Source organism: Trachinotus anak, unplaced genomic scaffold (genome assembly GCF_046630095.1).
Source record: "Trachinotus anak isolate AG129_WGS33_773 ecotype Australia unplaced genomic scaffold, CSIRO_AGI_Tana_v1 ptg000011l, whole genome shotgun sequence".
Taxonomy (NCBI): domain Eukaryota; kingdom Metazoa; phylum Chordata; class Actinopteri; order Carangiformes; family Carangidae; genus Trachinotus; species Trachinotus anak.
The window spans coordinates 30,547,501-30,570,554 of record NW_027273862.1 but is presented as its reverse complement, the minus strand read 5'-3'; the positions used below and the strand labels follow the sequence as shown (position 1 = coordinate 30,570,554).

Below are 23,054 nucleotides of genomic sequence, written 5' to 3'. Positions count from 1 at the left end.
GAGTGTGTGTGAGTGTGTGTGTTAGTGTGTGTGTTAGTGTGTGAGTGTGTGTGAGTGTGTGTGAGTGTGTGTGTTAGTGTGTGTGTTAGTGTGTGAGTGTGTGTGAGTGTGTGTGAGTGTGTGAGTGTGTGTGTTAGTGTGTGTGTTAGTGTGTGAATGTGTGTGAGTGTGTGTTGAGTCTTGTGACGTCTGAAATCCTCCACAGAGAAAAACTCATTCAGACTGAAATCAGCTCGAATTAGCTGAAAACAAGAGCACATTATGGAGATTAGACGTGTGTGTGTGTGTGTGTGTGTGTGTGTGTCACCATGCATGTGACAGTGGCTGGTCTGCAGCAGGACTGAGCAGCAAACAGGTCAGTGACAGAACAACAACGCTGATAAACCAGAGACACCAGCTTCAGATAGAACAGAACAGAACAGAACAAACAGAACAGAACAGAACAGAATAGAACAGAATAGAAAAGGCCTCCTGCAGTGTAGCGACTCGGTGCTGACGTCCTGAAAAAACTCAGGTTTGTTTCCTCTGTCGTCTGTTGGGTGCTGTGACCTCTGACCTCTAACCTTTTGCATGTGAGTTTGTATTTGGTCTGAAATATTCTTGTCTCTTTTTCTCTTAAAGGTTGGCTTGTGTGTTTGATGCCGTGTTTAACACACACACGGCTGCGGAGATACAGTTTGTGTGATTATGCTGAGACTTTCATTGTCGTACCATTTTGTTCCTGCTGGTGTTTGATGATTATTGTCTGTTCACCTGCGTTTTGTTCAACAAATTATCAGAATATCATCTGGAAATGAAATTTACCACGATGCCCTGAAAGGCAAGTGATTTTCTTTTTTTTCTGGGAAGAAAGAAAAAAAATTGCCTTTTGTTTTCACAGATGAAAAAACCAAAATTCAGAAAAATGAACTCACCTGTGTAAGAACCAGAACGCTTCACAGCAACCTGACCACCTGATCGAACCACACATGTATCTGGGTCAAACAACCTTTCCACCTGCAGAGCCAACACCTGTGTGACCTCTACCAGGCTTTGCAGCCACCTGTGGACCTGTCTAACCCCCCCCTCACCTGTTAGACCACCTACCCGTCAAACCCAACTCGCACCTGTCTAACTCATCATTCCTTTTACTTGTTTATCAGGATCCTCTCCCATCATGCCTCGGGTGTCGTTCGCCCCTCCCTCACTGTGCCTTACTTTCCTCCCCCTGGTGGACCGCCTCCTCCCCTCCCTCCCCCCGACGGTCCGGGACGTGGACGTCCCCCCTCTGTTCCGGGAGCGGTTCATCCTGTCGGAGTACCGCCCCGTGGGCCTGTCGTGGCGTTCTTACGTCCTCAGTCTCTTCCAGATCCACAATGAGACCGTGAACGTGTGGAGCCACCTGCTGGCCGCCGTCTGCGTGGTGATGAGGTTCATGGCCTTCACCATCCTGCAGGGAGGGGTACTGTTACAGTCCAGTCCAGTTTGTTCGGACCCCTGGTTTTTGCCCCCATTTATCTGACCTCTTTGACCTCTGACTTCCTCAGGGGATCCTTGGTTTTCGGCTACAGGGTCCTGAAGGTCAGGGGTTTTCTGTAGACGCATCCTCGCTGCCTCTGGTTCTCTACGTCTTCTCTGCTGTCATGTACCTGAGCTGCAGGTGAGTCAGCAAGGAATCTTCAAGTCTTAATGTTTAGTCTAGCGAAAAGAAAACAGGGTCCGGCTCTGGAGCAGAGGTCATGGGTAATTCTACAGCAGGGGCTGTGTCCTTCAGAGGCTGCCATTGAAGACTGACTGCATCAAACCAGTGTGACCTGGCCGTCCCATTTCAAATGTATCCTTCTTTTCTTTGGCAACGAAGGATCCAACATCTGTATCCTTCGTGGTCCAAGCCTATCCCAAGATTCACTGCACATCGGTGAATGAAAGCAAAGAACACAGACAGTATTGTGTTTCAGTTCAACAGTTAACAATACAACTGTTAAAAACAAGGGACCTTAAAACCTCAAGTTTCTGTGAAAAAAAGTTGCGTGTTGTCAAGGTTGCTAGGCAACTACGATGGTTACCAAGGGCAACATCTTCGTAGACTGCATCCTCTGAAGGAAAAGGCTCTTGAACTGGGACAGAGCTTAGATCTTTAACCAAACTGGTGGCTGCTGTGTTTTGCATTGATAATCATTATTCCACTTGTAGAGTAATAGTAGTAGTTTGTAAAGACATTTGTATGCTTTGTTTCACTTCTATGTCCAGCAGTTACACAATATTCCCTCTCTTTTAGCTCAGTTTTTGGTCTCCACCAGCTCCTGAGATCTTTAGCCACTAAATCCTCCTCTATCTTCACCAGTAGCTCTGACTGAGTCTGTCTGCTGTTTGCTGCTCAGCAGGTAGAGGACAGAGGCTTCATCGGAGTGTCGCTTGATGAAAAATCTCAGACTAAACCAGAGAAACCTGACAAAACCAAAACTAGGAACTAAAAGAGGCTGAAAAGCTCCATAGAGCTGCCGAGTCATTTGATACATGCAGTTGTTGATTAATGCAGCTTTAACTCATTTAGAGTTTCATGTTGCAGCGCTGCAGCTCACCTGTTGCAGTCCCACTCGGAGCAGGCGCACTACTCCCTCTTCCTCCTGGACTACGTGGGTGTGGCCGTCTACCAGTATGGCTGTGCTCTGGCTCTGTGCCTGTACAGCTCAGATGCCACCTGGACACAAAGCATGCTGGGACAGGTCTGTTGTTGCAGGATGTCTCACATCCATCCTCACTAACTTACACGATGGGTTCAGATGTGCTGATGATTCCGGTTTTTGCAGATCTTCCTCCCGGCCGCCGCCCTCCTCGCCTGGTTTTCCTGCGCCATCTGCTGCTATGCAAAGCTTCATTTCCGCCGACCGTACCCACTGCACAGGAAGCTCTGCCAGGTGGTCCCAATGGGTGTGGCCTACCTGCTGGACATCAGCCCCGTCGCCCATCGTCTCGCCACCTACAGCTGGATGAGCAGCTCTGCACTGCCTCTGCACTTCCTGCAGGTGATGTCTCTCAGTTACTATCAGTCAGGCAGACTCAGAGAGCAGCTGCTGAACACAGTGGAGCATTTAGAGAGAGAGCTTGTGGAGACCAAACACTGAGCTAAAAGAGAGGGAGCACTGGACTGAGACTCATCAGGTGACACAGACACTACAACACATGACTCATCATTCTTGTTTCTACTGAAAAAAAAAACTGGAGAGAAAAAGCCCAAATCAGTAGCTGCAGGTTTAGGTTGATGTGAACAAGCTGAGTTGTCTGTAACTGACTTCAACCACTTCTCCACCAGGTGGTGCTGTTTCTGCTGTCAGCCTTCTTCTTCTGCTGCCCCGTACCCGAGCGCTTCTCACCTGGCCGCTACGACATCGTGGGCCATGGCCATCAACTCTTCCATGTCGTGCTGTCTCTCTGCACGCTCGCCCAGCAGGAAGCACTGTTCCGGGACTTCCTGTGGCGGCGGCCGGCGCTGGTCAGGGAGTTCGGAGAGGAGCGCCTCCTGCTGGCCTGCACCTCCTTCCCCTGCCTGACGCTCTGCTGTATGATGACGGCGCTCGCCACGAGGAGGAGAGCTCAGGCTCAGCTGATGAAAGAGCAGACATAGAAGAAGAAGAAGTGGAAGAAGAAGAAGAGGAAGGTGTGACCTCATGCACACAAACTCCTGAGGGATTTATTTTGGATTAAGGAGACGTTTCTGGGCAAACATGAATGTTTCATACATTGTGAGTGTGTATTTGTCTTCAGGGCAGAGGATTATCATAATGTTCCTGCACTGATCTTCTGGTTTTTCTGGTTTCTGTTTTTTTTTTGTGTACCTTTTTTTTGTGTGAGGAAATATAAACTAGAATAACAATGTTCATGTTATTCTGCTGTTTCAAAAGAGGATAAAACAGTTTTTGGAAACATTTGTGGAAATTCATTATTTAGGGTGAAATGACAGAATCTGGTCTGTAGCAGGACAAAGACCAAAAGAGAAAGAGGGTGTCACAGAGGGGGTGGGGGTCACAGTCTTGAAATACAAATTAAAAACACACAGTTGATCCACTTTAAGGTAAATGATTTGCAACAACAATCAATGAGCATCATCCAGCCTTTAGAACAAGTGAGGAGATGGAAACATTAGACCGAGTTTGGACTAACACTGTGGCTCGAGACCCTTCAGTGCCCAAAACCTGCAGGTTTCTCCATATCCTACAAAATCTGATTAAATTTGTTAGAAAGTAGCACCACTGAATTACAGCATCAAACATATCAGGGCCTCCATCCTCCACTGTGGTCCCACTCCTGTAGAGGGACTCTGTCACTGTTTGTTGTTGAGAACTGCACAGCTGCAACCAACAGTTATTTTCTTTAGTCACTGATTGGTGCTCAGTCTATAAGACGTCAGAAATAAGTCAAACATTATTCCCTCAGGATTAAGTTTACTTTTTATATGGTTTGATAAGGTGAAACTGTTGAAAACAATCCTGTGTTTGGGTGGAGGCAGAAATCGCAGCAGCAGAGATCAACAAACATCTGCACAGGAAACTGAAATTGTCGACACAACGTAATTCAGAGATCAACTGGGGGAAATGCAGCTAAATTGATATTATTGTTCAAACTGCACAGTGGATGTTGTTATCTCACTCTCTCACAGTTCTCCACAAGCTTCGCTCGGCCAGTCAAGCAGCAAGTGTCAGTTGGAGTGTTTTGGGTGGAGCTGCAGATAATGTTCCACTTTCAGCTTGATCTGGGCTTGAATCAGTTTATCAGTCGCAGCTGCCTGCACTCAGAGGAACTGCCACAGAAAACCATCAGCACTCCCTCTGTAGTTTATTCAAGTCTTCATTTGACAGGACAAAGAAAATACTGATGACCTGCAGAGGGGCTAAACATGTCAAGTCTGTCCTGATGGTAGCGTTAGAGGGAAGATCACAAGGTCATTAATATGCAACGAAGATTTTATTAGTCAGTTTTATGGGACTTAAAGTTAGTGTAGTTCAAAGTCCTTTGTAAATGACTATAAACTAAAAATGCAAGCAGTAAAACACCAGGAGATAAATACAGAGTGTCTGCGATTAAATAAAAGAAAATACAAGACTGAATGTGATTAAATATATATATATAAATAAATGTAAATGGGTTTCAACCGGAACAACCATCGACCCTCTGATACGACCAATAGCAGTGAAACAGCGCCCTGATGGCATGCAAACTGCACCAAGAGTGGCATACCTGCCTTTGTCACCATGGTTACTATCATGGCGGTCGTGGCTTGGTTAGGTTTAGGAAAAGATGGTGATTTGGGTTAAAATAAGTACTTCCTCAACATGAGATGATCTCTGTTGTCATGGTTACAATAATAACAACGAACTGTCATGGATAATGAAAACAACATTGTCGCTCTATAAACTACGTCACCGCACTTTTCCCTTTGCTCCTGTCATCGTTATTACGACCACTAGATGTCGCCTAGCAACAAAACCTAACTATGGGTCGTGATAACCTGCTGACAGACGACCTGTGACCTCGCTTGTTACAGGAGGATGGTCTCCTGTAACCCTTCTTCGTGATGCTGTTTGGATCAATATTAAACTCTGCTGGTACAACTGTCACTACAGAGGGTCACTGTGCAAACCTGTGGACATTCAAACTCTGAGGCAGCTGTCGACTACGACTCCCATGGTGCATTTCAGCAACAAAACATTTCATCACAGTGCTTCAAATTGTTACAGAAGCTAAAAACCGATGAAAATATAAACTGCTGCTTAAATCACTTCGACTGCACTGATTCACACGTCTCACTGGCTTCTAGGCAACAGCAGCTGAGGCTCATGGGTATTGTAGTATTTTGACCTGTTCATTAAACTGACAGAATGAGAAAAATAGAAAATAATTAAAACTGTTTAGAATATGAACCACTTCCTGAACCAGTGGCCCCGCCCACTTCACAACTCTCTGGTGAATTAGCATGAGCAACCTCGGTTAGCAAGCGAGCTAGTGAGGTAGCAAAAGTCATTTCCTGCTTAAAAAACAGGAAAACAGGAAAAAACAGGATCCATGAGTTTTGATTGAGTTAAGACAGAGGACGAGAGGATGATGTCTCTGTCCTGTCTCTTCAGCAGTCGTCCATCAGTGTGTGTGTGTGTGTGTGTGTGTGTGTGTGTGTGTGTGTGGTGCATAAACAGTGTGTGTGTGTCTTTAAGCAGCTCAAACAGTGGAGCAGCTCAGTGTTTGTTCAGGCTGTCAATAAGTAAACCTGCAGCAGGAACAACTCCCCACACTCAGTATCTGAACCTGACCTCACAGCTGTCTGCACACAGGTACGAGCTGCACACTTTCCTTCTACTAAATAACTAGTGGATCAGTCGGTAACAGCAGTGGGCATTAATATATTTATTCAGTTGTCAGTTAGATGTTCACAGCAGACTTCACCAGTCAGGACTGTTCTGTTCTGCAAATGTAAAAATATAAAGACATATAAGACTTTTGTATGGGATTATTTTCGTAAAATAACATAACAATATTAGAAATTCTGCTGGAGACATTTGGTTGGAAACATATTTTGATATAAACAAAAATATTCATATTAAGACATTTTTGTAATGTGCATGGCTTGATACCGAGTTTCATTTCCCGTGTGCTCCTGTGAGATGTTACTCGTGTGCTACGCAGGTGTTGGAAGTAACTTTAAACTTCTACTGCAGCACATTTAGAATAATCTGCCTGACTACATTTAATAACTGTGGTCACCTGTTACTTCAGATTTCAGATTATTGACACAAAATACAATCAGCTAATGATGTAGTGATGTATCATTGATGCAAAGCTGTACATATTAGCTCTGTTAAAGTGATCAACACATGAATGGATCAATAATTATAATCATCAGCATATTCTGCATAATAATTCTTTTACTTTTGGTACTTTATGTTTGAGTGATGATATAAATGTTGATGGTGTTGTTACTCAGTGTGTGCTCCTCTGCAGAGCCTACAGAAGAATTAAATGTGATATTTGAAGATGAATGAAATGTAATTGTGTCATTTAAGATGTTATGTGTAAAAACATAAATTTCACATATGATGAACTGAGACGTGGTTTTCAGACGTGACAGTTAATTTATGGTTCTGTGGTCGTTTCACATGTCAAACATCATATTTCAAAACTCCTCCATCACTTTATTAACACGACGACTTGGTCAACAAAAAAAATCATTCAGACAAAATGCTGAAACACTCTAGTCTTAATGAGTCTGATCTGAACTGTGCCACTGAAGTGAGTTCATGTCTGTATATGGTAAACAGGGCAGATGATTAGCTTATCTTAGCTTAGCATAAAGGCTGGAAACAGGGGGATGCAGGTAGCCTAACTCTTTTTATTTTTTATGAATGAATATGAATCATTTGTGCTGATGGTGTCGTGTTTGTCTGACAGGTGTCGGTCAGGATGCTGAAGGTGCTGCCTCTATTCTCACTGAGCTGAAAGAACAAGGTGAACAGCTAAACACCAGCTAAACATCGAAACAACGTAAAAAACTGAACAACATGTAAACATCTAAACAACAAATTAAAAACTAAAGAACAAATAAAAAACTGAACAACAGGCAAACATCTAAACAACAGCTCGGTGATGCTTTTGGAAACAGGATCTAACTCTGTTCAGACCTTTTCTTCAGTTTTTAATGACTCATGACCTCTACAAACATTTTCTCTTCTTCGATGGTGTTAAAAGTAAACACAGCCTCGTGTTTAGTCAGTGATGTTTACACACCAGTGGAACAGTCCAGGAACGTTTTCACAGGACGTGACCTTCGTATTTTGGGATGAGGTTAAGATTACCGATGGACCTTTGACTTTCCGCCATCATTAATCATGTTGATGATCACAAACCAAAGCTCATTCAGCCAACATTAGGTTTCAGTGTCAATCAATAAAAATGCAAATCAAGTCTCTGAGTGAGTGTTGTAAAGGTCCTCCGGGCTTCACTCCATCAAAGATCTTCAGTCTGGATTTGCATGTTGACAGAAACTAAAACCAAACAGCCTGCAGCACATTTTCATCCCTGTGGGTGTTTGTGTGTCCAGCTGAACGTCAGTACAGCTGCTCTGCAGGAGGATCAGGTCTGAAGAGTGACGGTGCTCCGGCTCTGGTTTTTAAAGACTATAATCTTTATATAAAGTGGTGCACGTCTTTAAAACAGCAGGAGCGACCTGTGGTCACAGGACACACTGTGCACGGTCTCCTTACCGTCCCCAGAGACCAGACGTCTCAGGTGGTCTGGGACTGGTCTGAACAGCTCTGCTCCAGCTCAGTTTGTTTAAATCAGAGATCAGACTTTTCTGTTTGCTGCTGCATTTTATTAAATCAAACTTATGAAATTATTTATTCATGTTTATTATCTTATTCTGTTTCATCTCATTTTAATCTTCTATTTTACTTTATTTTCATCCTGCTGTTTATGCCTCTGTGTTTCTTCTACATCCTGTTTTTATGCTGTTTATGTTTCAAGTAAAACACTTTTAATTGCCTTGTTCTTCACACACACACACACATACACACACACACACACCTTGTCAGGTATATATTTTGTGCAAACAGTTCAGAGAGTAAAACCTCAGCCCAGACATTCCTCAGACATGAATTAGTTACCTGAAACCTGCAGGCCTCAGGTGTGTCAGAGCAGGAAGTCGGTCGTACCTTCAGTAAATTTGAGTTGTCCCACATTCCTGCACAGAGGTCGTCTCACCTCCTCCTTCACACCTGTTTCCTTTGACTCCCGTCTCCCTCAGGGATCATGGCCGCAGTCGGAGCCGAGGTCACCGGGTCGTGGTTCCTCTCGTCATCAGGAGTCGTCGGCCTCTTCATCGTCCTCCTCCTCCTCTCCATCTTCCTCACAGCTCTCTGCAGCGACTGCAGCAGGTTCTGCAGCTTAAACATTAAATCTGCTGATTTTCTGTTGACAAAAATCATGTGCAGAGCAAAAACCAGTCCTCCAAATGCTGATGCGTTTGGTTTCTCTGAACCATGGAGCACAGCTCCAAATATGGATTAATCCACTGCTGAAAATAGTCCCTAACAACTGCATTATTTTCTCCTGTTTTTCTGATATATTTGTGAGGCTTGGTTCTGCACTCGGGTCTCAGAGGTTAATTTAAACTAGAACCTGTCACGTTCTGCTGCTGCTGTGTTGTCGTTAAAGTTAAACCCCATTGGTCTTTGTTTTTCTTTCTAGACGTTCGTTTGAGCTGGGAGATTCTGAGACGGACAAAAATCCCTCAGCTCTCATCAGAGTGGTAAGAGACCTTTGACCTCTGAGCTTTTTGTCTGTTTTAAAACAAACCTCAAACCTTTGAGAGTGAATGATTAATGTCATGTTCACTGGAAGGTGAAACTGGAGGAAAGCGGGGGGGCACGAGAGAATCCAATGATCCGTGAGATCCAGACGGATGAAAAAGGTGAGTGAGCTCACGAGCGGCAGCGTACAGTTCCCCACCATGAGCACATGAAGACAAAAAGTATGAATGAAAGCAGAGGAACAACTGCACAGATACCTCGTCTGAAATCTGAAAGTGAAAAACCAGTTTTCATAGACGTCGTCTGCCCTGAAATAAAAACAAAAACTCGAAACCTGTGAAACAAACTGATGTTCAGGAAAACTCAGTGTCTCACTTCCTGCTGTTTAGAGCCGATGAATGAAACGACACACGAGGCTGATTCTTAAAAAAAAAGAAATCATTTTAGAAACACATTATTGAATTCTTAAGTTTTTTTTAATGCATTTTCTGTCTCTCTTTCTCTCTCTCTCTTTCTGTGTGTGTGTGTTCAGAGTTTAGTCCTCATGAAGAAAACTCAGTCCCGTTCACTCCCTGGAGGAGCCACTTGGGGGCGCCACAGAATAACCAAGGTCTGTCTGATCACCGAGGTGTGTGTGTACTTGTACTTGCTACATAGTAAGGACCAAAAAAAGTATTTTACTAACAGAGTGAGGACATTTTGGGAAAGTGAGGACATTTTGGCCGGTCCTCACTTTTTGAGACACCTTCAAATCACATGTTGAGGGTTAAGACTTGGTTTTAGAGTTATGGTTAGAATCAGGTTTAGGTTAAGGTCAGGGTCAGGGTTAGGGTTAGGCTCTCAGTTGTGATGGTTAAGGTTAGGGTAAGGGGCTAGGGAATGCATTATGTCAATGAGTGTCCTCACAAAGATAGAAGTACAAGTGTGTGTGTGTGTGTGTGTGTGTGCTCAGATGTTCGGACCAATGGCAGTGCAGCAGTGATGCAGACAAGAGGAGACTCTAATGCTGCAGCTGGTAGGCTGAGAAACTCTACTTTCTATTTTTAATTGTTGCTGAAGCTAATTAGAAACCTCATCACTACATTTCCCATGATGCATAGCTCCCACTGCTCTGTGTGTGTGTGTGTGTGTGTGTGTGTGTGTGTGTGTGTGTGTGTGTGCGCGCGTGCGTGCGTGTGTGTGCAGAGTCAAATCCTCTGGAGAGCTCTGTGGAGGTCCTGCTGTGGAGGAGCCACCTGAGGGCGTCGCAGAAACAAGGTGATGATGTGTTTGTAGAAATCACGAGAAACAAAGAGAGAGAGTGATGACTCAGACAGAAAGAAGAGAAAGGAGGGAATAAGAGAGAGGCAAGAAAAAAGGGAACAGGAAGAATAAAAGTGAGGAAAAGGAAAGAACAGAAAGGAGTGATAAAAGCAAACAAGGAAAAAGAAATAAAGGACAGAAGGAAGAAAGAGGACATGGATAGATCGGGGCCTTTGGACCAGAACAAGGTTTCTTTAAACTGTGTCTCTCTGTGTGCAGAGGTGAACAGCTCCACCCCTCCTGACTCCGACCACATCTACCACACCATCGCACCATCATCGCCACCGGCCAATCAGGAGCCAGGGCAGGAGGACCGAGGCAGAGACCACAGCGCGGTGGTGGCGGTGGATTCAAGTGACAGAAGCAGGAATTCAGTTTATGCTCAAGTCAGCAGAAAGGAGAGAAAGACCACGCCCCCTGTCCATACACCTGAGGTGGTGCAGGTAGAGGAGGAGGAGTCTTCGCCTCCACTGCCTGACAGGAAGGCAGAGATGGAGGGATGATGGACGAAAGGTGAAGGACAGGGGGACGGCAGCTAAAGGATAAAAGACAGAAATGAGAAAAAAATACTTTAAAATGTTGATTCCAGTTAATTTGTAAATTAACATGAAGAATCATTTAGTTATTATTGCACTTAGCTGCAGAGGACGAGACATCCTGTCTTTAGGAGGCCACAGCGTCTGATCCACATCCTCATCAGTGACGCCTCGCGCTCTGAGGACGTGGTTCCTCGCCGTCTGTTTCCTTTCTCCACGCCGTCCCGCTCCTCCGACGTCTGCAGGCCTGTGATTGGTGGATGCACTGTGACACATGATGCGGGCGTTGAGTGGAATCATCTCATCTTTAATGTGTATATTTTAGTTTAGTTTTCATTTTCAGAACTTGAGTCAAAGCTTGAAATGATGAGATGAACGAATGAACTGCTGAGAGATTAAATGAAGTTTTTGCTGATAATAAAAATGACTTGCCCCCCCCCCCCCCCCCCCCCCCCCCCACACACACACACACACACACACACACACACACACACTTATCTTCACTGAACTTTTTTTTTTTTTCAAGTTCAGTTAACAAACTGTTTAAGCTGAGTTCAGATCGATCGACGCAGAGGAAGGATGTACAGTCTGAAACTTCAAAATAAAACGTCCAGCATTTAGAAATTCATAATGAGTCAGAGTCAGAGCTCCTGAGTCATGAGTCAATGACGTCTGAATGTAACTGTGTGTGTGTGTGTTGGTAACATCCTGCTGTGATTAACTGAGTCAGAGTTCAGTAGAACATTTTGAGCATTTCGAAATGCGGGGAACGGCTTGTCAGCAGGCACGTTCGCCACATCGACAGCTGCCTGGTCAGACAGTCCAGTGTTTGCTGCTGTTTCCAGACGACGGCAGCCGAGACACACACAGGCTGAATCCCTGAGCTGCTGCACGTGGCTGAAGATCCCACAGAGACGCTGTTTAGTCTTTTTACAGTTTGTTGAGGGAAAATTAATATAAATTTGCATCTATTTTCTTAACTGTTTGCAATAATTTTACAAAAAAAGCAAATTTTATAGACAAAAAGATTATGTGAGAAATAATCAGCAGATTAATCAGTAATAAAACAAATTGTTAGTTGCAGCATTTAAAGCTCCACAGTCTGAAGGCAGATGTCCATGTGTTTGTGATTATAAAGCAGGTCTAGGTTCTATATTAATACTGTGAAAGGATCAAAGCCTCAGTCCACAGAGAAATGCACACAGCCTGTATTCAGGAACCGGTCACTTGACCTCTGCCCCCCTGAACTGAATCTACTTGAAGACTGAGAGCTGAGCCACACCCCCCCGTGACGTCACATATATCCCTGCAGTCTGAAAACATAAAAAAACACCTGGGCTCTTATTGTTTGTTTGTTTGTTGTTTATAAACATTGTGTTTCTGGTGACGGTAACAAAAACACAGGGCGGAGTGATCTGTTGAGCAGCATCAGCACGTAGCGCCTGAGTGAAGCGGCTGCGTGTGTGTGCGTGCGCGCTACGTGCGGATCTGCACATGCACACTCACGCACGCACGCAGAGCGGGACAGAGAGGGGCGGGAGGAGAGAGGCCGAGTTGGAGCGGGTTATGTAACGAGAGAGGGGCCGGCCTCCGCCCACAGCCGCTCTTTGTTATCGCTGCTACTGCACCCACAGCACAACCACACACACTGACGCCACACAGGTGATGATGATGATGATGAAGACACGGTGGCTCTTCATGGTCCTGCATCACCCAACAGGTTTGTAGCCGCAGGTGAGCCGCAGGTGAGCCGCAGCACTGTGCGCGCTCTGATTGGTTACTGTGAACTGTGCAAACACCATAAATAACTGAAGTGAAAGAAGCAGGGACACACACAGTAGCCTTGTACTGTGGGGTTACTGCAGGAGTGTGTGTGTGTGTGTGTGTGTGTGTGTGTGTGTGTGTATGTATATGTGTGTGTGTGTGTATGTGTGTGTGTGTGTGTGTGTGTGTGTGTGTGTGTGTGTGTGTGTGTGTGTGTATGTGTGTTTGTTTTTCTATCCTGGTGAGGACCCTGACCTGACATATCACTCACCCCGTGGGGACCAGTTTTACCCGTGGGGACCAAATCTCGGTCCCCACAGGCACGAGCATTGCAACCAATAGAAAACAGCCTCCTGATATGCCTGGTGCAGTTTTTTTGAAAAAAAAAAATGGACCCCACGAAGTCAATTTTCAAGACATGGTGTGTGTCGGACTTGACCCCCGGAGGCCACTGATGGTATTGCAGTGTGTAAATTTGCACCCGTGGGGACATTTTCCTGAGAGTGTGTAAAAGTGTGTATATCAGTAAAATTCATATTTCATGAAGAAATATGTGATCAAACTTTAATTTTATCAAATGACTATGTCTAAAATCAACAGGGGAACCCTTTCAATCACTATAACTTCTTTCAAAGCTTTTTTATTTTTGAAAAAAAAATAGATAATATAAATTGTGGTCACCAGAAGTATACAAAATGTAAATTAATACTTATGAAAAAATAATAAATAAAAAAAAATTATATTCATGTAATAATAAAACTAGTCGACCTTGTAAATACAATATCTCAGGAACTCCTCAAAGGAATCCCTTACAATTTACAACTCGGACTGATAGATTAACTGATTTAGATTTTGGTGGTCAAAGGTCAAAGGTCAAGGTCACTGTGATCTCACAGACCACATTTTTGTCCTATTGAATGTGATATCTTAAGACTGTCTTGAGGGATTTTTTAAAGATTAAAGATTCACTTGGACTTAAACATTAACTGATTAGGTTTTGGCGGTCAAAGGTCAAAGTTCAAGGTCATGGTGAACTCTCATTCTTGTGAATGTGATATATCAGGAACGCTCAAAAGGAATTTCACTACATTACAGCACAAATATTCGCTTGGATTCAAGGATGAAGGGATCAGATTTTGGTGGTCAAAGGTCAAAGATCACTGTGACCTTATAAAACACAATTTTGGCCATAACTCAAGAATGCATGTGCTAATTATGATAAAATTTAACACAAATGTCCAATAGGATGAAATGATAAAGTGATGACATTTTATATCCAAAAGGTCAAAGGTCATCTTCACTGTGCCATGATAATGTTCTATGAAAACAACCGTAACCCTAATCATATTTTGTAATACTTGGCTAGCTGGTTGCCATGGCCGCGGGCATTATATTTTCAGCTTGTCTGTCTCTCTCATTCTTGTGAATTCAATATTTCAGGAACACACAGAGGGAATTTCACTACATTTGGCACAAACATTCATTTGCACTCAAAGATGAACTGATCAGTATTAGGTGGTCAAAGGTTATTGTAACTTCATAAAACACGTTTGTGGCCATAGCTCAAGAATACTGATGATCAAATTGAACATAAATGCAGAGTATGATTGTATGATAATGATGAAATGATGACAATAATGATAGTATATTCAAAAGGTCAGTCACATTCTCATGAACACAATATATCAGGAACACCTAACACCTTCAAAGTTGGTATGAATGTCCACTTGGACCAACGGATGAACTCATTAAATCTTTGTGCTCAAAGGTCAAGGTCACTGTGACCTCACAAAAAATATTTTTGGCCATAATTTGGAATTGATTGGATTAGGACAGAATTTAACAAAAATGTCTAATAGGATAAAACATGACATGGAGCCTGAATACCTCACACTTGGTCAAGAAGGCCTGGTAGCACCTTTCTTTATCTGAGGACCCTGAAGTGCATCGGACATCCCAAACCGCTACCAATGCACAATAGAGAACATCCTTATGTATGGCTGTACAAGTCATGTACTCCAGTCGCACCACAACAGACAAGAAAGACCTGCAGTGACCTGAAATTTGACTTGAGTTTTTTGTTTCTCTTGAACTTACATACTGTTACTGAAGACATACAGCAGAACAAGAACAGCAAAGCTGAACAAAGGTAAGGTCAGGTAAAATAAATTTTATTTCTATATTCCTATATCACAAATTTTCCTCAGAGATATTTGAAGTCAGTTATATATTTTAGTTTGTGTATTCTGTTTGCAGTCAATTCTTGGTAAATTTTCATTGTCAGTCTGGAATCCAAAGGGACTGTTTGATGTGAGGAAATGTTTTAACTCAACAAATATTTAAAGACTGTCCAATTAAAACAAGTGTTTCACCTTGTTAACATGTTCATATGATATTTTTATATGATACTAGACATATGATGGGTGAAACACCATGACTGAGTGTTTCAACCTTGAACTGCAGTGAACCAATGACAGTCTCATAAAAACAGATTCAGACAGCTTACTTCCACGTCATAGAACCTAAGGAACCAATCCTGTCAACTTGTGGGGACGGGGGCTAAATACACCTTAAACCTTGTCAGTACAGAGAGCCAGAGTTAGCATTAGCACAACCGCAAACACTATGTCAGCCACTGCTAACAAACAAATAAAAGATGCTACCTATGCTAACCATTCTGATGTGTCTGCTAGTCTCTGATTCTGGTCTCAACAGACTCGTCATCTGAGTCTGCTCTAACACTGACAATCTTGATACGCACTGCTCCTTCAGCATGTATCCTTGTCAGTACAGAGAGCTAGAGTTAGCATTAGCACAGCCACTAACACTAAGTCAGCCACTGCCAGCTGCAAGCTAACAAACAACATAACCAATTACCTATGCTTACCGTTCTGATATGTCTTCTAGCCGCTGATTTCAGTGCACATTAAACTCCTCAAAAACTCTTGAGTCTGGGTCTGACTGAGGCTCAAACATGTGGCTGAGTCTCTTTGATGTGGGCGGGGCCAAGGCCTGATAGAGATTTTTTAAAATGAGAAAATCAGAGTAGATGAACTTATAGCACAATCCTTTTATTTATTTTTTTTACTTTTCATGTGGGAAAACCATCTTCAACAAAATATTTATCATAGCAGACTATTTTTACAGAGTTTAAAACATATCTGGAGGATGCTTAACTATTTATATTGTGATATACTGTACAAAGAGGAAGTCCAGAGGGGACTGGCAGACCAGTCAGGACAATGCCAGTCGTCCCTCAGCCATGCCACACCAGCAGTATGGGACAATGATGTTAACCCGGCCTACATTAAAGCACAATTTATAGCCAGCCCAATGTAATCAGACTGATCCACGACACAACACAATGTGCAAATATGTGATGCACAAATTGACTGACTAATTTAGTTGCAAGGTGTACTGATTCAAGCAGTGATTCACTTATGATAACCAATATCAGGAAAAGGCTACAAGCTGGCAGGGTGTGCGGTGGGTGTTAAACAATGAATTTCTAAGTTAAATTAATTTAAAATCAACTCTTCTCAAGCCCATGGGAACACATACATCCCGAAATATCATGTATGTGATATACATAGAGTATCCTTACTCCTCAATGGTTTAAGCTAGAGACTTACTGTTTTTCCTGTTAAACTAGAGAATACTTTCCAACAAGCCTGTTAGTCTGTGCGAGTCATTTATGTCCATCGATAAACTAATGTATCAAGTTGGAAAAGATTTGGATAGCCTGACCTTTCGCCTGATGCATAACTGGTTTCAACATGTATATTGAAAATAGTGCATGGTGGACATAAATACAGTAGTATGTGAAATAAACCAAATACAAGGTTCATGCATACTTCAACACAAGGCTTTGTTTAATATGAGGCCCCAGGTCTATAATTTATAGAGGCTGGATCTGGATAAAATTAGGTGATTGTTGCAAATAGGCTTAGTCTAAACTGGTTCCTGGTTTTAAAAAACAACAGAGTTACTATTGTATTAGGTGTTCTAGAAACTTGAGTTTTATTAAATATGCATGTACCAACTAGCTAGCTAGCTAGCTAGCTTATCATCTGACAGTACACTGTTGTTTAAGTGGCAGTTAGCTGTTATAATTTAGCGTAGTTAGCCTTTGTCCGCAAACTGTGGTTGTAATGCTAACTTTGCTAATGTTTGCAGGAAGCTGGTATGAAAGTGGTACTGAGATGTCAATGCTACACCTTATTCACTCCATCAAAATTGAACGGCTGAGGAAAACTGATGAAACATATTTGAAATGGCTGTGTATATGTTGTGTTAGAGAAATTTAGTGTTATGCACTTGCATTGTGCAGCTCTGATTTACAACAGGAGCTTTAACAGTCATTTAGACCTAGATTTAGATTTAAAGTGTCTCATTATGCCTGATAAGAGAAGAGAATGGGTGGGGGGTGCGAATGACTTGGTTTTTTCCAACTGTGAAGCAAATGGATCTAGCCTGCTGATCTTCCTTCTGAGGTTTATATTGAGCAACCAGAAAATAGGTTTTCAAAATAATCAAACAGATCTTGATTCAAACTGATCTGCAGAACAAACAACGTATTAAGTCCATATCTGGTTAATTGGACCTGTTTTTATTGAAGAAATGCACCACTAATAATCTCTGCTAACTTTGTGACAAACATATTACATTTCCTATTGTCTTCTTCACAATAAAAGCATCATGCACATTTGCCGATGCAATACTTTTAATGTGAAGGAGCACAAACAGGAAATGTTGGGTTTTCATCCACAGAAACTTGGAACAGCTCAACCAGGAACAGGAGGGAAATGCGCTGCTACCTGCAGCTTCAGGTAGAGGCTTCCACTTTGAACTCAGTTAGTAATCTTTATTAGTTAGATAAATAAATAAATAATAATGTTCCAGTCATACAGTCAAACACCTGTTAAATCCATGTCACCACAGGCATGCTTGTTTATTTATAAATAATATGCATGATAATTAACATGAATTAAGCATTTAGAATTGAATAAAAACCCATATTTATAAAATATTTTACTTTCGTATGTCTTTTATTTTAGTAAAACAGTTTCCGCAGTGCAATAAACTCGCTGCACTGACCTGAGCAGGTGAGGAGGTGAGGGAGGAACCGTGGAGGAACACACCTCTCCTGACTTTGGCGGTCCCCAGCGCTACCTCGCCCCCCCCCCACCCTGTGATGTTAGGGGCCCCTCCCTCGGTCAGTGGCAGCAGGTGAGGGCGGAACACACCTCTCCTGACTTTGGCGGTCCCCAGCGCTACCTCGCCCCCCCCCCCTGTGACGTTAGGGGCCCCTCCCTCGGTCAGTGGCAGCAGGTGAGGAGATGAGGGAGGAACACACCTCTCCTGACTTTGGCGGTCCCCAGCGCTACCTCGCCCCCCCCCCTGTGACGTTAGGGGCCCCTCCCTCGGTCAGTGGCAGCAGGTGAGGGAGGAACACACCTCTCCTGACTTTGGCGGTCCCCAGCGCTACCTCGCCCATCCCCCCCCTGTGACGGACCTTGTCGAGCCGCTGCGGGTGTGAGGGGGAAACAAGACGGCGACGGACGGCGACGAGAGGAGTCATGGCCGCGGAAGGAAAACTTGATGGAAACTGAGTGAGTACATCAAACTAAAGCTTTAATGAGCGTTAATGTTCGGAGGCTTGAGTTTTATCGTGTTTTATCGTGTTTTATCGTGTTTGCAGCCTCCTTCTCCGCCACTTTTTACTGATTTAATGCTGTTATTAGCATCGCACGGGTCGCGGATGCTAACGCTACCTAGCTTGTCACTGGCGGCTGTTGAACGATATTATTTTTAGCAAACTACGACTTTGAGCTGTCGTTTCACTGTGTTTTTTGCAACGGGCTGTCGTTTGTCTCGGTGTTTACTGTGTACCTGCCTCAGGTTCAGTCTGAAGGCAGGTAGCTAGTCTGATATTCAGGTGTGAGAGCATCTGAACCCGCTACGGTGCTCCTGACTGCGGCCTCCTCACATGTTCATGAACTTACAGCGAAGTTTAAGGTCTTGATTCAGCTACAGGCCCGGAGGCTTTACACAGCTAAATGAGTGAGAACATCTTAATAAAGAATGAGCTAATTAGTCTTCCCTTTGCCATTTGAAGGTCATGTAAGAGCTTCTGGAAAGTTTGAGTTTGTTAATTTTTTCTTTTCTCAGTTTAAGCATGGATTTGATTTCTTTTATCTCCATATGATGTAGAAATAATAAAGTTTTATTGGCTAACCTATAACTAAGTTAACTGTTAAGTAACTCCTAAAATTATAAATATTTTCATCAGATTTTTTTAATGTTGTATTTCCGGGTCCGATGTTACATCAAGTAGATGAACCTTTATGTTTAACCTCCTGCAGATGCAGTGAGCAGCTCACTGGGTTCAGGGCACGCCTGGATCACCTGAGGAAGCATCATAGTAAATCCTTATCCAGGCACATGGAATGCATAAAATCCCAAACACAGGTAATGTTGCTGGGGCCACTGTCGTTATTTGACAGCACAATTTTCAGTTATGATACAATATTCAAACTGCAATATTCTAATATGATTTTAGTGAAACACTGGAGATTATGTGAATAGCTGGAATATGGAATGCCCAAATCTTAGCTCTCTGGATAAAAGGAAATTGTAGATATTTTGATGGAAATAGATTTATGTTAAATTTTACCTTATGTACTGAATAAACTGTTTTATAGGATTATTTATTTCATTTGTCTGTTTAGGTAATTATTTAGATCATCAAATAAATCTGGAAAAGCATAGCCAAACCTTACTTGTGTTACTGTATTGCAAAACTACATAAACCATACATAGACTATGATTTGCTGCTTCTTATACATTAAGTTTTAATTTTTGATTAAGAAAAGATGTGTGAGGAGGCACAGGTTTGGTCTTTTAAAAGTGTCTAAAACACATTTTTCCTGCTGACCCTGAACACAGCAGTTGATCACTCTGCTTCTGTCCCAGTGCTTCTGCTGCTTTACTAAACTGGCAGCACGGTGATCTGAATCTACTGCTTGTAACACACTGACTATCCACGACTACCTCACAGAACCGCACATCACATAATCACAACTATCACTTTAAGATTTTAGCTAAGTCATCAATCCAACACACACAGAAAAACTACCAAACATTGGTCCCAACTGTACATTCACCACAGAGTTCTTTACACCACCTCATAGGCCCAGGCTGCTTTTAAAACAGTGGCAGTGTAGAAAATTGGTCCTGACGTCACAAATGTGCTTGTGTTTTTTACCACAGGAGTCAAGCCCAGATTGTGACAGCTGCGCAGGTACATGCATGCCTGCTAGCTCACTTTCCGATGTTGGTGATGACCCAGATGTACCACAGCTGAGAAGATTTGACACCATAATTGTAAGTTTGCACTCTGAAATCAGGACCCTTTACTCTTATAAGAGGAAACAAAGTTCACACTAATTTCAGATTAATCCTTCTGTAAATAAAATAGTCAGTAGAAGTAAGCTCTGTGGCTCTCTATTAAACTTGTAGCTCTTAACACAACTCTGACAGTGTTCAGTTACCCAGGTTTTAAAGGTGTCTCATAGGCAACTTAACATTTCCACATATAGTTAATGTTTCCTGCAGATAATTTAGCTATAAGCTTCTTGTATATGCCATTTTCAGATTACCAAAGCATACCTCGAACAGATCTCCAGGGTGTCTGATGGATCAGAAGCTTCTTTAAGCTGCACTGAAAGCTGTAGTTTTGAATATGTTCCATCAAAAGACTCAGTACATGAAAGCACTTCAGAGAAACCTGATGGTCTTATGAGCGAAGTTCCACTGGTGAAACACAAGACATCACAGAAGACTTGCAGGAGAGGGAGACGGTCCAGAACCTATCCAGATGAAGACAGCAAAAATAACTCCTGTCTGTGCTGTCCTATCTGTTAAAAGAAAGGTTTGGGAGCTGGCGAATGCTATGCACCAAGATGAAGTCACAAACATTATCAAACAGGAGAAAAGCATTTTGAGACTTGGAGAACATTTGTATGCTAAGCATGGACATGACAAGACCAAACATGAGTACATAAGACAGAAGATGCGAGAAATAGGACGATTAATTGAACTGTCACAGAAAGCTGGCAGACTGAAACAAATTGAGGATTTCTATGTACCTTCCAACTTCAACTTTGTGGTTGAAGCAGTTAAGGGTGTTGCTGGTTTTGATGAAGAAAAAAACCTCTACAAAACTCCATCCTTGGCTCTGAAGCTGGGCCATGCACTTAAGAAGATTGCAGATATTCTTGAAGGTGTAGCACAGATGGCCGAGTCTGATAATGAGGAATTTCTCAAGAACGTGAAGACAACCCGGAATCTTGATGAGAAAAAGTGGGATGTGTGTGTGTCATCACGTGCCCTACAGACTCTAAAAGAGGGGAAATGGAACACTCCTCAGCTCCTTCCTTTCACAGAAGATGTGAAAAAAATGCACATGCACCTTGACAAGTGCAGGGAGGAATACAAGGGCAAGCTGGAGAATCTTCCAAATAAGAAGAACTTGTCTAAGCTGGCCAACGTGACTCTCTGTGAGGTGATCTTGTTTAATCGCAGAAGAGAGGGTGAAGTTTCAAAGATGCCGCTCAGTGCATTTACCCTAAGAGACACTTCAGGAGTCCATTCAGATGTTGCACTAGGACTGTCTGAGTTAGAGCAAAAACATTTTCAGCGCATTGAAATAAGGGGGAAAAGAAACAGGAAAGTTCCCATCCTTCTTACACCAGACATGATGTCCTCAATGGAGACCTTGGTTGCACATCGGCGGACCTGTGGTGTGCCTGATGACAGTCCCTTTTTCTTCGCCAGACCTGAAGCAGAGACTCATTTGAGGGGATCAGATGCCATCAGACAGCTTGCAAGGCAATGTGGGGCCAAGCATCCTGAAACTCTCAACTCCTCAACCAAACTGAGAAAGCAGGTATCATCACTGTCCACAGTCCTCAACCTGAGAGATAATGAGATGGACACACTGGTAAATTTTCTTGGTCACAACATCCAGGTCCATAGACAGTACTACAGACTGCCTGAAGGAACATTGGAGTTAGCCAAAGTCAGCAAAGTGCTGCTTGCCCTCGAACAAGGACGGCTATCAGACTTCCAGGGAATGAGCCTGGACCAAATCCAAATTGATGCCAATGGTAAAGACAACTTACACTTAAGTAAGTTTGGTTTATTTAAGAGTAAATATCTGTTTACATCATATTAAGCTTTGTTATCCATGTCCAGAGGACGTCCCAGAAGCTATGGACAGGGACCTCTCAGAGACGGAAGGAGAGAGGGACTCATCTCTCTGCTCTCAGTCATCAGGTGGGGTACATGTCAGTTGTTTTTACCTTCCAACACCAATAGTGAGTGCACGTAAAGATCATCCATATGCCAGTTTCCTTGTTTTTACAAATATTGACAAATTAGACAGATAATAACTGACTTATTATTTTAACTTTCATTCAGATAGTGAGGTGTGTTGCTGTAGCTGTCACTTTCATGTATTAATGTACTCATTCATTATAACAGGACCTTCAGGGTCTAACAAAGGACAACAACCTGTTGAGTCTGACATTGATGACCCTAAACCAGGTATTTCACACAATATATATTCACTCTGAGCTCTTTGTTAGTAACCTGTCTTTACAAAAATAATGGAATTAAAACACAATTTGCAGAATTTTCCTGCTCAGTGAAGAGCAGGAAAATTTGCCCCCTCTTTATTTTCGTAAAGAGGAAGAGAAATGAGATGAGACCTTCAATAACAGTCATGTTTTGGGTCCAAACACAGATTTACAGCAGTCCCTAAATTTAGTTTGTCTTTAACATATCACATCAGTGATAGATTAGGATCCTACATCCACTCTGTTCTTACAGAAGAGCCACTCTCTTATACCTTGTACTGCATAACCTTTAATAGGCCCTGGGCCGTTGGTTACAATGCACTCATCATTTCTTATTCTAACAGAATCCTCAAGATCTAAGAAAAGACGGCAGCCTGATGAGTCTGACAGTGATGACCCTAAAACAGGTATTTCACACCTTTCATGCAATATTTAACCACCTATGGAATATGTTGGCCCACACATTAGTTTAATTTCATTTCATGAAATGGTTTCAGTTGTATAAATGTCAATTGTTTGCTTTAATTTTATGAACA

General features: G+C 42.7%; 4 protein-coding genes across 9 annotated transcripts in view; all 4 read left to right on the top strand.

The window, feature by feature from the left end:
- Positions 1 to 42: 42 nt before the first annotated feature.
- On the top strand, positions 43 to 5,600 carry LOC139628291 (membrane progestin receptor beta-like). Of its 2 annotated transcripts, none has more exons than XM_071489865.1 (6): positions 43 to 355; positions 1,143 to 1,441; positions 1,527 to 1,639; positions 2,549 to 2,705; positions 2,790 to 3,005; positions 3,293 to 5,600. In XM_071489865.1, exons 2-6 carry the CDS (start codon positions 1,157 to 1,159, stop codon positions 3,602 to 3,604), a joined length of 1,083 nt encoding a protein of 360 aa, XP_071345966.1. In that variant the 5' UTR covers positions 43 to 355; positions 1,143 to 1,156; the 3' UTR covers positions 3,605 to 5,600. The 2 variants fall into 2 exon arrangements, with proteins under 2 accessions (XP_071345966.1, XP_071345965.1); XM_071489864.1 differs by lacking the exon at positions 43 to 355 and adding an exon at positions 368 to 514.
- A 590-nt stretch (positions 5,601 to 6,190) lies between these two features.
- On the top strand, positions 6,191 to 11,551 carry LOC139628292 (uncharacterized). Of its 2 annotated transcripts, XM_071489866.1 has the most exons (9): positions 6,201 to 6,302; positions 7,417 to 7,473; positions 8,771 to 8,900; positions 9,214 to 9,274; positions 9,367 to 9,436; positions 9,808 to 9,885; positions 10,228 to 10,290; positions 10,461 to 10,532; positions 10,797 to 11,551. In XM_071489866.1, exons 3-9 carry the CDS (start codon positions 8,776 to 8,778, stop codon positions 11,078 to 11,080), a joined length of 753 nt encoding a protein of 250 aa, XP_071345967.1. In that variant the 5' UTR covers positions 6,201 to 6,302; positions 7,417 to 7,473; positions 8,771 to 8,775; the 3' UTR covers positions 11,081 to 11,551. The 2 variants fall into 2 exon arrangements, with proteins under 2 accessions (XP_071345968.1, XP_071345967.1); XM_071489867.1 differs by lacking the exons at positions 10,228 to 10,290; positions 10,461 to 10,532 and having other exon boundaries at positions 6,191 to 6,302.
- A 1,126-nt stretch (positions 11,552 to 12,677) lies between these two features.
- The window catches only part of znf395a (zinc finger protein 395a), a 21,543-nt gene continuing 11,166 nt past the window's right edge, over positions 12,678 to 23,054 (top strand). The window contains exon 1 of one of the 3 annotated variants that reach the window (XM_071489859.1): positions 12,678 to 12,833. In XM_071489859.1, coding sequence (XP_071345960.1) covers positions 12,779 to 12,833 — 55 coding nt within the window. In that variant the 5' untranslated portion in view covers positions 12,678 to 12,778. Of the gene's footprint in view, positions 12,859 to 23,054 lie in introns of all 3 variants that reach the window. The other 2 variants (XM_071489861.1, XM_071489862.1) reach the window with 2 other exon arrangements.
- The window catches only part of LOC139628288 (uncharacterized), a 6,781-nt gene continuing 2,087 nt past the window's right edge, over positions 18,361 to 23,054 (top strand). The window contains exons 1-8 of one of the 2 annotated variants that reach the window (XM_071489851.1): positions 18,361 to 18,489; positions 19,243 to 19,348; positions 20,150 to 20,263; positions 20,534 to 21,827; positions 21,909 to 22,047; positions 22,136 to 22,216; positions 22,424 to 22,486; positions 22,863 to 22,925. In XM_071489851.1, coding sequence (XP_071345952.1) covers positions 20,757 to 21,827; positions 21,909 to 22,047; positions 22,136 to 22,216; positions 22,424 to 22,486; positions 22,863 to 22,925 — 1,417 coding nt within the window. In that variant the 5' untranslated portion in view covers positions 18,361 to 18,489; positions 19,243 to 19,348; positions 20,150 to 20,263; positions 20,534 to 20,756. Of the gene's footprint in view, positions 18,490 to 19,242; positions 19,349 to 20,149; positions 20,264 to 20,326; positions 21,828 to 21,908; positions 22,048 to 22,135; positions 22,217 to 22,423; positions 22,487 to 22,862; positions 22,926 to 23,054 lie in introns of those variants that run through there. The other variant, XM_071489852.1, reaches the window with a different exon arrangement.

Excerpts from the sequence above, each read along its gene's own strand:
- LOC139628291 (XM_071489865.1), top strand. The coding sequence starts at position 1,157 with ATGCCTCGGGTGTCGTTCGCCCCTCCCTCACTGTGCCTTACTTTCCTC. Across the intron at positions 1,640-2,548 it reads GTCATGTACCTGAGCTGCAG|CGCTGCAGCTCACCTGTTGC; the intron begins GTGAGTCAGCAA and ends TTCATGTTGCAG. Across the intron at positions 3,006-3,292 it reads TGCCTCTGCACTTCCTGCAG|GTGGTGCTGTTTCTGCTGTC; the intron begins GTGATGTCTCTC and ends CTTCTCCACCAG.
- LOC139628292 (XM_071489866.1), top strand. The coding sequence starts at position 8,776 with ATGGCCGCAGTCGGAGCCGAGGTCACCGGGTCGTGGTTCCTCTCGTCA. Across the intron at positions 8,901-9,213 it reads CTCTGCAGCGACTGCAGCAG|ACGTTCGTTTGAGCTGGGAG; the intron begins GTTCTGCAGCTT and ends TTTTCTTTCTAG. Across the intron at positions 10,291-10,460 it reads AGACTCTAATGCTGCAGCTG|AGTCAAATCCTCTGGAGAGC; the intron begins GTAGGCTGAGAA and ends GTGTGTGTGCAG.